At 42.4% G+C, this 16145-nt stretch overlaps 1 protein-coding gene and 1 non-coding gene across 3 annotated transcripts in view; both read right to left on the bottom strand.

The window, feature by feature from the left end:
- On the bottom strand, positions 1 to 107 carry LOC119053124 (U6 spliceosomal RNA). Its single transcript, XR_005083244.2, has one exon. It is a non-coding gene; the product is annotated as a U6 spliceosomal RNA (small nuclear RNA).
- Positions 108 to 6171: 6064 nt separating this feature from the next.
- The window catches only part of GTF2H1 (general transcription factor IIH subunit 1), a 39077-nt gene continuing 29103 nt past the window's right edge, over positions 6172 to 16145 (bottom strand). For both annotated transcript variants that reach the window (XM_037150506.2, XM_037150507.2), the window contains 4 exons: positions 12826 to 12916; positions 12272 to 12387; positions 9078 to 9170; positions 6172 to 7329 (listed from right to left, as the gene is read on the bottom strand). In XM_037150506.2, the coding sequence (XP_037006401.1) occupies positions 7243 to 7329; positions 9078 to 9170; positions 12272 to 12387; positions 12826 to 12916 (387 nt within the window). In that variant the 3' untranslated portion in view covers positions 6172 to 7242. The remainder of the gene's footprint in view (positions 7330 to 9077; positions 9171 to 12271; positions 12388 to 12825; positions 12917 to 16145) is intronic.

Genomic DNA, 16145 nt, shown 5'->3' with positions numbered 1-16145 from the left:
AAAAATATGGAATGTGTCATGAATTTGCATGTCATCCTTGCACAGGGACCATGATACTCTTCTCTGCGATGGTCCAGTTTAAGTCTACATGCTGCCAAAGTGGCAGCCAAATCTATTGTTTTCTCAGAATTTTCACCTTAATGAAGAGGAAAGCAGAGCAGGAGTTTGTACCCCAATTTACCCATGGGACTACTGAACCTTGAAAAATGTAATTGATGCAGGCCACACAGCTGGAAAGCAGCCAGGTGGATTTAGACCCCCAAATCAGTTTTGCTTCCCCTACACCACTCTGCCTCTCTGTCTTTCCTGAGGTGCTTCACAGCTTGGAAAGCAGTTTGCCCTTCACTCCTGGATATCAAAGGCCGAATGTATCAGATATCCCCAAGCCCCTCACCCAGAGCTGCAGGAAGGCCCAGGCAGCTCACCTGCACACAGGGCTGCTGCAGGGCCCTTACCCAGCCCTCCTCCCTCTCCCTGGCGCTCGCTCTGCTGGCCTTGCACAGCCCACATGCATGCAGGGCCAAGTTCTGCCCTTTGCACAAGCACACTTGCAGGGTCAGGCCCTCTCAAAGGACATTTTAACTTAGCTCATCCTCTGGTTTTAGCCACAGAAGGGATGAAAGCCTAGGAGAGGCCCTCACAGCCTTGGTCCTCCTTTACCCACTGAATCAGAGGGAGACCACCTGCCCCTCACACCTGCTTACACTGCAGGAAGTGGGTGTGGGGGGCTCTCAGCAGCCCAGTCCAGGGGAGCAAACATTGTTCTTACAGTGGGGAACCAGGGCTTGGAGAGTTTCAGAGTTGGAGACTAAGGCACTGGGCCCTCCTATCTAGTCCAGTGCTTTCTCCTCTGCACCAGACACCTCCACCAGCCTGGGCTCTTTCCTATGGGCGTGGCTCTCACTTCCGGCTCTTACTCCTGGGTTTTTTCCACTGTATCAGAGCCTATCCCGACAGCCCTTGCTGGGGCTGGCAGCTTGGCAGCGAGGTCTCATTCTGCAGGAAGCTATACCCCAGCCATTAAAGCAACAGGACTGTAGGTGGCCGCCACAGTGGAGCGCTGTTCTCCCAGAGCTCCCAGCCCTGTCCTCTCCAGCCCCCTTAGTAGCAGGCTCATGATGTCACAGACTGTCCCCACCCCAAGTTCAGAGTTCTCAAGCAACCTCCCTCTTTCTTAAGGGAGGCTGCCTGTCAACTACAGATGGGCACTGGCTGTGCCAGCATCTCCATGGTAACCAAGGGCCACAACTTCCTGCCTTGGACAGAGATCCAGAGCCAGTACCAGGATTGCCTTGCAGACTCCAGGAGGGCTGCAGGCCCATCACACTCCACTGTCAACCCCTGAAACTTGGGAATAGCCTAGGGAGGCAGCCCAGCTGGGTTGCCCTGGGAGACTTCAGACCCAGCAGGGTTCTTTGAGAAAGGTCCTGAAATGGGGCAGATTGGGAAGGCCCTCCTTTGGAGGCTGTCCCCTCCCTCGCACCTGGTATTGATTGTGGGGATAGGTTGTCTGGCTTCAGTGTTAAAATCTCTTCAGGGCAATAGGTGAAAGTTGAGAATCTCAGTGTGTTAGTTGGCTTCAGACTTTGCTCTCCCTTGTGGAAGGGATGTTGGTCGTGCAGAAGAGAGACTGTGATGATTATGCAATAGTCCCAGTTCCCTGCCATGCCCATCTCCCCATCCCATAAAATGGCTCCTGGGACAGGAGGAGCTGTCCCTCCTGGGACAGTTGAAGAGCTGGCCGACTCTCAACCAGGGGGTGGTATTGATCGATATGGAGTCAAAGACTCCAGAGCGACAGTGGACAGACCTGCTCCCTTGTGCGTTCTCCTAGGAGGGCAGGGGGCTGGCAGGGCACCCCAGGAGCAGAGATGGAGCTGACCTCACTGCCACAATCTCAAAGCTAGGAAGGTCCCTTCAGGGAAATTCCCTATCCAGTAGCAAAACGAATCAGAATGCAAAGTGGAGCTGCTCCTGGTTCCTCCCACCCCTTCTCAGCCTTCAGTGCACAACTGCTCTGCTCCTGACTACAGCACTTAGGCTTGGTGGCAAAGGACTGGAGTGAGCCGGAAGTTTGACTGTAAAAATACTGTTCTGGGTGAAGTGTCATAGCCTGCTGGCTACGCGTTTGTTTTTTTATACTGTCCAACTTCTTTCCCAATCTCCGTGGGGAGTTTGGTCTTTGCTCAAGTTTGTTCTTTGAGCTTTTGTGATACAGAATGAAGACTACCTGATGGGGGAAAAATAAGTGGAATGGTATGGGGGAGAAGGATTTTGGTTTACAGGCTGTTAATCTACACAATAAAGAGGAAAACATATCCAGGTAATTGCAGAGGTAGTAGGGGTGGGAGATATTTATTTATTTTTTAGAGAGAGGGAAAGGGAGGAAGAGAGGGAGAGAAACATTGATTTGTGAGAGATACATGTCTTGGTTGCCTCTCACATGCCCCCAACTGACGACCTGGCTTGTGAACCAGGCATGTGCCTAGGTCACAGGAATCAAACCAATGACTTTTTGCTTCACACAGGCTGGGGATCAATCCACCGAGCCACACCAGCCAGGATGGGGTTAGAGATTTTTCAAAGAGATGTCTCTGACTTCTGTGGGTGGATGAAGGTGGATTAAAGAGGAAAGGAGCTTTGGTAAATACGTTGTAGACATTGCTGTACTGACAACTCTCTTTGCCAAAAGGCAAGCTGAAGACTTGAGCTATTTTGAAATTATTAGTGATTGCTGAAGGGTGCTTCTTAGTCAGTACTGGAACCCCAAACTTTGTGGGTCTGGGCTTTGCAAGAATTGCAATAACAATCACTCCCATGTTTACTGAATATTTAATATGTAGCCAGCACTCCTGCATTATCTAATTTAATCCTCACAGCTACCCTGTGGAGTAGGGAACATCCTTATTCCCATTTGATAGGAACAGGAACTGAGTCTGAGGAAGGTAAAGGCACCTGTCCAGAGCCACACAGCCAGATGGGCTGTAGCCAGGCTTCACGAAACCCCAGAGGCATCTGGGTAGGCTCCCTGCTTGGAGACCAGGAGCAGCTACTGCACCTATAGATTCTCCAGGAAACTGCTAGACTTTGCTGAAGAGGGCTCTCTGCGGGAGCCACAGGCTCTCACTCACCTAATGAAGCAAAAAAATCAATGAGGTTTACACAAGGCATCTGCCTGGAGGCTGCTCCCTCACTGAGCTGAGCAGCAGGAATGTGCCTGGGGCCAAGTAACCATTTGGGGCAGCTCCTGCCAGCCTGTTTCTGTGACATTTTGTTAAGTCTTGGGGGTGGAGGCGTGGGGAACACAAAGCCCAGAGTGACCCATCCTCTAAGGAGACCCCATCTTTTCACCTTTCTGGTCAGGCCTTTCAGGATATAGATATCCCCCTTTCGCCCCCACCACTTGGAGGGATGCTCTCACGTCTCCAGGGGTCTCAGTGTGAACTTCAGGTTCGGGAGCCAGACAGACTTGATTTCCACCCCTGACTCTGCTCCTACTACCTGTATGTTTGTGGGCAAGTGACTTTCCAAGGCTTCTGCATCTGTGAAGTAGAAAAAATCATAGCACCCAAGAGGTTTAATGCCAACATGACTTGGCATAAGGGAATTGCTCAACAAACCACATTCCTATCTCAGGAAACAAGCTGAGGCAAGAGGGGAGTTATGGTTACTGTTCTGACAGTTTGTTTCATCTATTTCAGACTGTAATTGGTTCGTGGGATTCTTCTTGGCCTTGCACGTAGGCCTAGCCTGACCCCTTCCTTAGGTGAGGGCTGTTCTGGAACCTGCATATAATGCCTGCCTCATCCTTTTTTCTTCTTCTTTTTTTTAATAGAAATGCCTTATTACTTAGTACTACAGTCCATTATATACACAGCTGGGCTGGTCAGGGAGAGGCTACCAGTTTTCTAGTTTCCTCCAGTGTTTCTAGTCCATGATGTAAGGTACATGGATGTTTCTAGCCACCGTAAGCTGGCTGCCCTGCCTGGCCATTGCTGCACACTGGCTGGTCTCTGCCCCTTGCATGGATTCTTCTCCCTGCAGGTTGGAGCAGCAGCCATGAAATGTCTGGACAGCTGCAGCAAGGCACGTGTTCAGGGGACAGGCCTGATCGGTGTTTTTTACTTTCTACTTCAGTGCCCTCTCAATAAACGCAGTAGGTTACCAGGTGTTGAGAGAGGGTTTTGGTTTTTCATGCCTTATTGCTAGAGGGGGCGGGAGGACCTGATCTCTGGTTGCACCTCAACTGGTATAATCCCATCTGTTACACGTATTAGGGATTAATTCTGTGAGACTAAAAAACCAGAGTTCTGTGGTTACAAAGTTTGAATTCCAAAGTCTTCTCTGTGCCTTTAATACACAATCAAGGATATGGACTACAAACTAAGGCCCATCAGCCCGGAACCAGATTCTAGGCAATGCTCCAGGCTCTGGACAACTTGAGCTGAGAATACCCACGATTCCCCTGGCCTCAGGAGCTGGGAGAACAGCTGAGTCTTAAAGAAGCTAAACTGGGAAAGGGCAGAGGTAATGCACTGAGGAATCCCATGCAAGTCTTGACACTGGAGACAGCAAACCTAAGTTTAAAATGGGCAGGTTTCCATCTCAGGGCTGCTGCTGGCTCCAGGTGATATATGCACCAATAGGAAATCACTTTCTGGATTAAACCCTTAGGTACAGATATTGAGGCATTTTTGTGGCTTTCCAGACTGTTGTAGTTATAGGCTATTCTACTCATTTCGCGGTGTAAGTCTAAAGAATGGCACTACTGACTTTATGCTTCTTTCCAGGACACATGCCTTTTCCTAAGGCAGAACATGGTTTCATTATATTACATTTTGCAGCCTTCTGGGCTAATGGGACCTGCTAGGCAGACTAACCCCAAAATGTGCTTTGCCATAAAAGCATCGCAGAATAGAAACAGAACCAGGAGACCCACAGGGCAGTCAAAACAAACTAGACAATGGGAACATGGGCTGCGGAATAAAAGCTTCTGACCTCACAAGCATCTTATCCATCAGTGGAAACTGAAGCTTGTGTGAATTCAGATAAATTACTGTCGAAGCATTCATACACTGTAGCACCTACCTGATGCACCAGCTGCTGTGAGAACGAAGTGGGATGGCAGGAAAGGTGCTTGCCACTGGGCTGGCTTAAAGCAGCCCTTATCACCAGCAGCTATCGTTTTTCCACAGGGGGAAGGTAGGGCCACAGTAGGCCTAAATGGCTGCCAAAGGTCATTTTTAAAGGACTCCAAGGACCAAATATTTCAAATGCAAGCTAGACATAAAAATGAGCTACCTCTGGTATAAACCCTCTTAAGTCCTTCATTCTTTACGACTTGGTCACATACCTTAGGAATGTCTTTACTCGGTACCCTTCTTTTTACCAGAACTCTAATTTGGACCTAGTTTCCAGTCTATATTGCTGCAAAAGCCTCATAGGTTTTGGCCCAACAGCTGGACTTTTTATCTAAAAAATCAAAATAAAAAGAATCTTCAGAAAAAACACTTTGCTCAAACTTTTCTGAAAGGATACCTTATGCCTAATGGGTAAGGTGTGAATCTCTGACCTTCACACACAAAGCCATCAATTTAAAACTATTTTCCCTACACACTAGGGTCTTCCAGAGCCTTCAAACCTTCATCCTTTTCCCTATTCCATCTTCAAGGCTTCAGTAAAATGTTACCTCTTTAGTGAAGCCTACCCAGTTCCCCAAGAGTTTCTTTTTTTCAGGCTCCGTTATATTTACCACTTAATCTTCAACAGCGTGTTTAAAAAAGCATTTTATTTCTTTACATCTACCTTTCCCAAGAGACATACTCTGCTATTTCATTCTATCTGCTCTATCGCTATTCCTTCGAGTGGCTATGGTGGTGATACATTGGAACAGCAGTCTGTAAAACTGTAAGGTGTAAGGGGTTACACAGCATACTGATCTGAGAAATGGGGAAAGTGACGTCTTTCCTTTGCTACTTGAAAGTATGAATGGGCTCTGACCTACAGTGGCCATTATCTGAAAGACTAGCAGCAAGTATAATGGCTTTAAAAAAAGAATGAGTAGCCCTGAGCCGTCCACTCAAGTAAACATCGCACATAAGGAGAAGCCACAAGATGTGTTACAGTTAAAAGAGCAGCTATAAAAAGTTTTACTTTTTTCTGTAACTTTTAATACAAGACACCTAAAGTCTTAAACAGTTGATCCTATTAGGAACAAAATACGGCACAGCACGAATTCCATAAACAAGGACAGAAGAATGATTTCTTTTTTGCTTAGGCTTTTCAGTCACTAAGAAATGATTATCAAATCGCCAAGGATAGTAACAGTAAAATACTGCAGAAAAGGAGATATGAGAAACATCTTTTATTTTTTTCTAAAGAGGTGAAAATAAAATTTCTTATATTTCTCACTCATAAGGTTATTTTAAACTCTTAAAAATGCAATTTCCTTCTTTCAAAGCACATGCCATCTTAAAAAAAAACGTAGCAATGTACATTTGCACTCAAAGAAAAACATGCAGCACCATTGTCTTCTGACAAAATTCTGCATAAAACCCCACACGACTTTCTGCAAATTATGTTCCCTCTTTATCGTTCAGGGACTCCAAACCACATTCAGTGCAATATTTATTGTTTCTTATTTCCGTAGGAAACACGGGACCATGGTGTCTTCTGAGCACAGCTGTGTCCTGATGGTTGAACAACAGCCTCCCTCTGGAAGCAGTCTCTTTCACTTGCTGATGTAAGGTACAATTAGAATTCACTAAAACTTGAGGATCCAAGTAGAGGATGGAGGAGAAATACTTAAGGTGTACCCTGTGCCATAAACTTAGAAAAAAAAATTTACACGGAAAACAACAAAAACCTCAGATTTTATCAATGCACCCTTTTAAAAAGTGTTTTTTTTTAATTTCCGAAAGCAGCAGCTTAATATGAATCAAAAGCAGTTCCTGAGTAACTGCAGTAAACAGTGTCTTTTAAAAATATATTTATATATATATATATTTGCAACTTAGCTCATTTTGGTTCTGCCTTAATTTACCTCCCCAGCTATTAGTTTAATCAGTTCCTTTTCTTTCAGTTCACAATGTGCAAGTACAAAAGCATCAGCTCCGAAAGTTGGCGTGGTGCAGATGTTTCTTGTCACTTGTGTGTGATCATCTGCATGTCTTCATGCCAGGTTTCCAGAGACACTGCAGGGCACAGTTCTCTCAGTCTCACAAAACCTGTGAGCCAGACACTTCACGTTTTCTTCAGCAGACGCCGTGACTGCCATGTGTGCAGCTTGTTGTAGGCTGTCTGGAGCATCTCTTCTATGTGACTTACCAACTGAAAAACATAGCAAGACACTTAAACAACTGGGCAAAGGCTGGGGAACTTAATGTTTCTAGTTCAGATCCGGCATGTACTTGAGAGTGTAGTTTCTAAGCTCACTTGTACTTCCCCAATAAGGCAACGTGCAAGCCCCAGTGAAGGTGTGTTATCAGACACATTTTGTACAGAAAGGTAAGAGAGGTGGTGGGGTACAGCAGAGGCTGTAATGTCTGCCCTGTCATCACATTACAGCACAACACGAGAGTCATAACTGTGCTCTAGGCCTCAGCTTCTTCTGTCAAATAAGGGAGATGAACGGTTAAACTGGTGGTTTCTGCACCTGAACATCAGCTTGTTGACTAAGGCCAGGATGGTAGCATCCACAGTACCTTACAGAACATCTGAAAAGTGCCTACATCCCCTGAAGATTCTGCTACAGCGGGTCTGTGATGACACCCAGGACTCTTGGATTTTCAAAAGCTCCTGCGGTTGGCTGTGCTACCCGGCCAATCCTGTGAAGCACTCCTCTACATTGCCTAGGGCCTTTCCAGCTCTAACATTTCAGGATGCCAATATCACTCAGTAGGTCACACGAAGTCTAAATGGTCTGAATGCTTCACACAGTGCTATGCCACATCTTACTTAGGTCAGCACTGTATCTTTTGAGTAGAAAAAAATTTGCCCTCATCATGGACATAACTATAAGTCAATAGGACCACACTGGTGTAAGCTAACAAAGACTCCTGAGGTAGAATGCCTTTGGAATATGTTTCCTTGGAGGTGGACAGTGTTTATCTGGTTGCAAGTAAAAGTCTTGTAAAGACTCCATGGCAATTCTGAGAGTACAGGGACAGAAATCAGGAAGTCCTAAATCCTTTTATCATATCAATGACTCATTCCATCTGAGGTGGAGTTTTTAAAAAATCCCCCTATTTACACCTGTTATCATTATGAATGTGTTATTTACTTTTGTTGGAAACTATATAAAAATCATCCTTGCACTGCTGCAGGAAGACACAAGCCACTTTTCTGTTTCTAATACTGTTATATTTTGAGAAAAACCACTTAGAATGTTTGAATACAAAGACTTACTAAAATCTTACTGACAAAGATTTCTCAGCTTTCAACTGTAAAACTCCCCCTTACTGAACTACTGAATCCTAAGTTTGTATACACTATTCTTTCCTGTCATCTCTGAGAGGATTTGCAATCACACACAGAAAAAATCTTGTGTGATCGCTCTAGCCTTGCATAAAAATAAAGCTAAAAACCCTGGGCATTTAGGGACACTTTTCACTCAGTACCCTACTGAGTGCCCCACCCTGATGGAAACTATCTGGGGAGCTTCAGACAGACCATAACCCAGGAATTGTTCAAATTACTATCACAGAGGGGCAAACATTACATTGTTAGGTTTGCACTTACTATTCACGTTTTTAAAACAAATATTTTTAAGGAACACACACATAGATTGCAAATCTATAACGAAAAGCATGGAGGTGATTATTGGTCATGGTCTTGGGAAAGTGTGAGGGAGGGGTAGGGAACTAGACAGGGGCCCTCAAGGAATCCCTGTGGGTACTGGAGACATTCTCATTCTTACTGTGATTGGTGGGCACTCAGATATTTATTACTTTACAGTTAAAAACAGTACTCTGAGCAAGAGAAAAAACCCAATGTATCTACTCATTTACAGAAACACAAAGTTAATTTAATCACTTTGCTACACAGAAAACAAGGCCAAAATCTGATTGTTGCCTTACGTTTGTGCTTAAATACTGTCTTCGAATTTTTTCTTGGAATGGGCAGAGCTTTGTAACTTGGAATCGTTCCAAATTACTTTTCATTTTCACTACCTAAAAAAGATGAGAGAAATAATTACAGAAAAATTTCCAAGTGTCTACAGAAATTAAAATACACATAGGAAGGTTATTTATTTTTTTGATTAATTGGCCCTGTCAAGCAGAGAAACAATATCTAATATAATTAGATTAAAATAAAATCTATCCCCAAAACAAAAGCTTTTGTAGAAAAAAATTAAAAAATGCAAAGGTAGAAAATAACATAGTCAATTGCCCTAACCGGTGTGGCTCAGTTGGTTGGGCACTGTTCTGCAAAACAAAAGGTTGCTGGTTCAATTCCTGGTCAGGGCACATGCCTGGTTTCAAGTTCAATCACTGGCTGGGGCATTTACAAGAGGCAATGGATAGATGTTTCTTTTTCACATGTGTTTCTCTCCCTCCCGTTCTCCTTTCCCCTCTCTCTAAAAATAAATAAATAAAATCTTTTAGAAAATGTTCTTTTTGCACAGGAAGCACCCGGAAGGTTGAGAAAATGCTGGGGGCTTGTACCATCACCCTATCGACATCAACAAATTTCACCCAGGTTACTGTGGGAAAGCTGGTATGAAGCACCTCCACTTGAGAGGAACCAGAGCTTCTACTCCACTGTCAACCTGGATGAACTGTGGACCCTGGTCAGTGAGCAGACACGGGTCAACGCTGCCAAATATAAGACTGGAGCCACTCCCATCACTGATGTAGTGCGACTGGGCCATACAAAGTTCTGGGGAAGGGAAAGCTCCCAAAGCAGCCTGTCATTGTGAAAGACGAATTCTTTCTTTTCTTTTTTTTAGATTTTATTTATTTTTAGAGACAGTAAGGGAGGGAGAAAGAAAGGAAGAGAAATATGCATGTGTGGTTGCCTCTTGTGCACCCCACTGGGGACCTGGCTTGCAATCCAGGCATGTACTCTGGGTATCGAACTGGCAATCCTTTGGTTCACAGGCTGGCACTCAATCCACTGAGCCACACCAGCCAGGCTGAAGGACAAATTGTTTAGCAGAAGAGCTGAGGAGAAGATTAAGATTGTTGGTGGGGCTTGTGTGCTGGTAGCCTGAATTCACACGGACAGCAATTCATTAAATTCTCACAAGCACAAAAAGAAAAAAAAAAAGCATAGATGTAGAAAATACACTGTATATACTGTTTTAAAATTTCAGTTATTTTAATATGAACATATATCAGTCATTAAATACTCACCCAAGTAATCATTTAAAATAAATGTATAGTATTTCAATGTATGAGCGTAACAAATGCTTCTTTAACCAATCACCTTCTGGTAGATACTTAGGTTAGTCCCACATTTTCTTTCATAGACAGTGGTAGAGGAACATCTCTATGGCTAAATATTTACACACATTCTTAGTTACTTAAATTTCTAAATGTTGAATTTCTGGGTGAGGCATTTTTTAAAAAGGCAGCACTGGTAGTAGTGAAAGAAAGATCAGCCAACACTGATCATTTTAAGTTTTTTTGTTCATTTGCAGATTATAGATAAAAATGCTCTTTCACTATACCTTTTAAGATAATTTATTTGAACACTAGTGAGTATGAAAATTTCCTCCTAGGTTTATTGGACCACTTGCATTCTTTAGTCAAGTATCTGTTAAAAATCATTTGTTGCCCTGGCTCAGTTAGTTAGAGTGTTGTCTTCATATGCCTAGGTTGTGGGTTTGATCTCCAGTCAAGGCACACAAGAAGCAAATAATGAATGCATAAATAAATGGAACAAACTGATGTTTCTCTCTTTCTTCTTCCTTCCTTCCCTAAAAAATTATTAAATTGAAAAATTTCTGTTGCCTATTATTTTTTTTAAAAGATTTATTTTTAGAGAGAGAGGATATGGGGGAGAGAGAGAGAGGGAGAGAAACATCAAAGTGAGAGAGAAACATTGATCAGCTGTCTCTTGCATGTCTCCTGACAGGCAACTCAGGCCAGTACCCTGACTAGGAATGGGACTGGCAACCTTTCTATTTGCAGGATCATGCCCAATCAACTGAGCCACATCAGTCAGGGCTGCCTATTTTTTTTTTTTATGGGACATTTATCTTTCTCTTAAAAATTGATTATAACAGCAAGTTATACAGCAAAGCTATTATTACTATAATTATTTCTAATCCTCACCTGAGGATATGTTTCACTGATTTTATAGTGATGGAGGGAGAGAGAGAACCGTCAAGTGGTTGCCTTCCATATGCTCTCCGACTGGGGATCAAACCCACAGCCTTTTGGTGCATGGGATGATACTTCAAATACTTTTCTATATGTTAACTAGCCTTTAATTGGTTAAAAGGGTTTTAGTTAAAGAGCTAGTGCTGTATTTGTTGTCAATCTCAGTTTAGATTTAATATCCCCAAATAATGAATCAAATAAAAAAACTTCAGCTCTGGTTGGTATGGCTCAGTGGACTGAGCACTGGCCTGTGAACCAAAGGGTTACTGGTTTGATTCCCAGTCAGGGTACATGCCTGGGTTGCTGAGCCAGGTCCACAGTAGGGGGTACATGAGAGGCACCACACACTGATAGTTTCTTTTCCTCTTTCCTTCCCTTCTAACAATAAATAAATAAAATCTTAAAAAAAAAAAAAGACACTAAAATTTTACTGATGTGACTTGTTTTGGGTCTCTGTTCTTCTATCACTCCAGTGACTTAGATGTAAATACAAATTTTAGGATGTATGATCATATGTTTTGGAACTGGTCTACACTCAAGTTTCTTAAACTTTTTTTTTTTAAGATTTTATTTATTTTTCTTTAGAGGGGAAGGGAAGGAGAGGAGAGAAATATCAATGTATGGTTGCCTCTCATGTGTCCCCTGCTGGGAATTGACCTGCAACCCAGGCATGTGCCCTGACTGGGATTGAACGACGATTGTGTAGTTCGCAGGCCGGTGCTCAATCCACTGAGCTACACCAGCCAGGGCAAGTTTCTTAAACTTTAAAATTGGTATCAATACCTACCCCTTCATTAGGATGCTGTGAGGTTTACTGTATGCAAAGTAGTTATCACACTGTCTAGCACATGGTAAACACTTAATACAATTTTCCAATTTCAAAATAATACTCCACCAAGTCACACCACTGTTAACGGCTGGCTGTGTTTGGAACTGGTTCTGACCTTTTCTTCTAGGAATGGTGTATTAACAGGAAAGCAGGACCAGAAGTGCCGAAGTAGTTCTCCAACAGCCACATACAGGTGTTTCAATTCAGACTGAATATCATTTGGCACCATTTCTGCAAAAGAAAGATCCACAGGATAAAAGCTCTTTTCTTGTATGTATAGTCTCTGAAGGACCAATTTGAACATTAACTCTTTGCTGATGCCAAACCAGGATGTGCTCTTCTGAGATAAGTTACTGATATAGTGGCTGACAGATAAAAGAATTTAAATTCTTTTGGGATTTTGGAAAAACTTTCAGGTTGCCCTTCATTCTAAGTGGTAGGTGAGAAAAAAAGAAAGCTTTCAGGACACAGAGAGACCACTAACATGCCACTGTACCATGAATAGAATTCTGAAGCCTAAGTTATTGTCCACACATCAGGATCTGGATGCACAAAAACAAAACCCCCGGAAATGTTCCAAAGCAAAGCCAACAACACGTTAGCCCTCCCCCCAACTTACTAGAGCTTGCTTAAGTAAAGGGATAGCGACAGAAGGTGGCCAGCACATACGGTTTATGGCTTGCTGCGTCCCTCCCTGCATAAGTGCTCCTCCGGGTGACAGTGCTGTGATGGCACCGCTGGCGGCACTACTTGAAAGAACCTGAAAGGAAACAAGAAGAGTGGTTTTTCTCTTTTTTGGACGTTTTTCTTAGTTAACACGTCAGCTATACAGCAAAATGTCCAGTAAGTCTTTATTATTGTATAAATATGCAATTATAGGAAGTTCACCAGAGTGAACTACTTTCCATGAGGCTAGAAACATGGTCTGTGTAGAAAGAGAATAACTACCAATTTTCCGGGAATAGGATGCAGTCTACAGGTACCTCAAAACTCACATGATCCTTTGCCTAGTCAAGCTTTTTCTTAAGCATCAATTCAACTTAACTCGTGAACTCTTACCCTTGAAAATAAAACTGAGTTTAAAGAACGGAACTAAGTAAAACACGTTAATCTGCATACTTGCTGACAGCTGGGGAAAAAACCACAACACCCAACAGAGTAGAAATACATCATTTTTTAAAGAAGTAAATACACTGAGCTAAAAGAGGAAAGAACGTATTCCTCACTGTGTCAGTATCCACATTTAGGGACATAGCTGACCTATCCATTCAATGGGTGCCTGCAAGTGCTGGGCACTGTGGCTATAGCAAGGAACAAATCATCTTTTGAATGGCTCAAGTGCAGGGTTAGTGCATCTCAGGTTTTTCAATGGAGTTGTTACAAGTATGAATCCATGTGTAAATTGGCTGGATTAGAAAGAAAATTTTAAGTTTGGTATAGCGTACAGCACATGACAACCACGAGTCAAAGGGACATGGGAGTGCACTTTACTCCTATATTGTTAGAAATTTTTAACACATTGTAACCACAATCTTCTGTGATTGCTGAGCTTGTTGACTAGCTCCTGGCTGTACCCAGGTACACACACACAAGGACAGATAATTTCTTGGGCCTTCAAACTCAGTTCATGTGTTTCAGATAAAATCACATCTTTGGGGTGCAGGGGAGTGTGGGAGGGTCAGTGTGAGGACAATCTTACTTACATACTTAATATCACTGATGAGAGCTGTAAAGCTAGGTGGGTCTACTTGGGCCCATTGGCCAGATGTCAGGCAATTACAGTCTAGAAGGAAAGTGGTCAAGTAAGCCCCAATCTGCTGTGCGTGCATGTGTGTATATAGGCATTTCCTAGCTCTAACACCACTAGCAAATGACACCCCAACAGCAATGTCACCCCACCCAACACTGGGATCTTTGTTTCTAAATCTACTTGGTACTACAAGGAAGATTCTGTGGCAGGGGCAGGGAAAGAGTAAGATGAATCTGGAATATGTATCTCATTGTGCTGTAAAGCAAGTGCTCAAAAACGGATAAGGACGATACCAGAACAATACAGAAGCCAGTCTGAAAGGCTTGGGAAGACTATGGAGGGGCATGGGTACATTTTGGGGACAACAAAACTTTTTTATCTTGATTGTGTCGGTGATTATATAACTGTGTGTGTTTATTAAAATGCAGGACAAGAGACGATAAGAGCTGTAAAAAAGTTGAATTTTATTATATGTAAATTATACCTTAATTTACAGAATGATGAAAGAATCCATGGATCTATGTTGATACAAATAAATACAGAAGAGAAGGAAGCTCTTCCTTTTAGCAGAATGCCAAATGATAAATGTAGAATGGATGATGGAATTAGAAACCACCATTCAGCCACCAGCATGGTAATACTTGTTTTTAGCAAGAACCATCAATGGATTCTAAAAAACTAGTGGGTAAAAGTTTGAAAAGAAATAAAATATTTACATAGCCTTAAAGTATCTCCCCACAAGATACTAGTTGCAAAGAGAAGAATAGTAACTTTTTGGTAGAGAAATCAGGCAGATATTAACCTAATGGAGTATCAAAGTTAATATAAAAAGTTAGGACAAATAAGTATGTTCCTCCTGATGTGAGGATAACACATCACTTATATATTACTTCTGTGGTATTCCTGCCAAAAATATATAACATGTATTCAATTTTAAGGCAACATTAGGGAAACTCAGTTTGAGGGCATTCTACAATAACTAGCTTGTACCCCTCAAATACAAAGGTGATGAAGGGAAAGAAAGACTGAAAAACTATTCCATTTTATTTTTTAATTTTTAGAGGGTGGGAAAGGGAGGAAGAAAGGAGGAGAGAAACATCAATGCAAGAGAAAAACATTGACTGTTTGCCTCTCACACATGCCCTGACCCGGCTGGGGAACTGAACCTGCAACCCAGAATTTGTCCTAACTGGGAATTGAACCAATGACCTTGGGCTTTGCAGGATGATGCCCAATCAACTGAGACACGATTCCATTTTGAAGAAGACTAAAGAGACATGAGAACTCAATGCAACTCATGAACATGACTTAAATGCTGGACCAAGTAGTTTTCTTTTGCTGTAAGGGACTTTAGTGGTACAACTGGCAAATTTCTGTAAGGTCTTTAGGTTAGATAATTATTTTATTAGTGTTAACTTACTGTTCTGGACCTTATTGTATTACCTGTAAGAATGTCTCGTTTTAGGAAATACACACTGAAATATTTAGGAGTAAAGGGATCTACTCTCAAAATTGGTCAGGAAACATTTTTTTTTTTTGCATCTTTCTATAAACCTGAGATTACTTCAAAATAAAGAGTAAATATTAGTGCCAATATGTGATAAGCACTATAATACGGTATGAAGTCAGTGCCTCTGTATTTATAAAAACAAATGGAAAAAACTCATTACTGGGAATGTTGAGGATTGCTTTACAGAGGCAATAAAATCTGAGCTGAGTCTTGAATAATTATTATTAGTTCACCATGGGCAGAACAGGCTAAGGGCATTCCAAGAAGAGAGAAACCAAGAGCAAAAAAAGCATAGGAAGCATGATGATAATATGACTAAACAACTCTGGGTAGTTTACTGTGTTCTGCTGGAGTACAGGACTCTGTTATGTGTGGAAATGGACGGTAGAGATATGGCTGGAGCTGGGACTGAAGCTATGGGTGTGGCGGGTTAGGCCACACAGTACAGGGTCTGACATGCCAGACAAGGGCATTCAGATAATTACTGTGGCAACAAAGTGGGGCAGTGAAGGTTTTTAAGCTGCAGAGTGGTTTGATCATATTTATGTTTTTAGAAAGATAACTTGCAGTGGCAGTATAAAAAACTGATCAGGTTTGCTTAAACCAAGGTGATTCAATTAAGAAATACTGAAAAACTAACAGAAATTGATGATCAACTAAAGGATAAATAAGGACAGGGAAAAATGAAGAACAGTGAGCTGTGAAGTCATGCAGATTATCTAGAGAGTG

The sequence above is a fragment of the Artibeus jamaicensis genome, unplaced genomic scaffold (genome assembly GCF_021234435.1).
Source record: "Artibeus jamaicensis isolate MK-2021 breed Jamaican fruit bat unplaced genomic scaffold, CSHL_Jam_final contig_797, whole genome shotgun sequence".
Classification (NCBI taxonomy): domain Eukaryota; kingdom Metazoa; phylum Chordata; class Mammalia; order Chiroptera; family Phyllostomidae; genus Artibeus; species Artibeus jamaicensis.
This window is presented reverse-complemented; position numbering and strand designations above follow the sequence as displayed.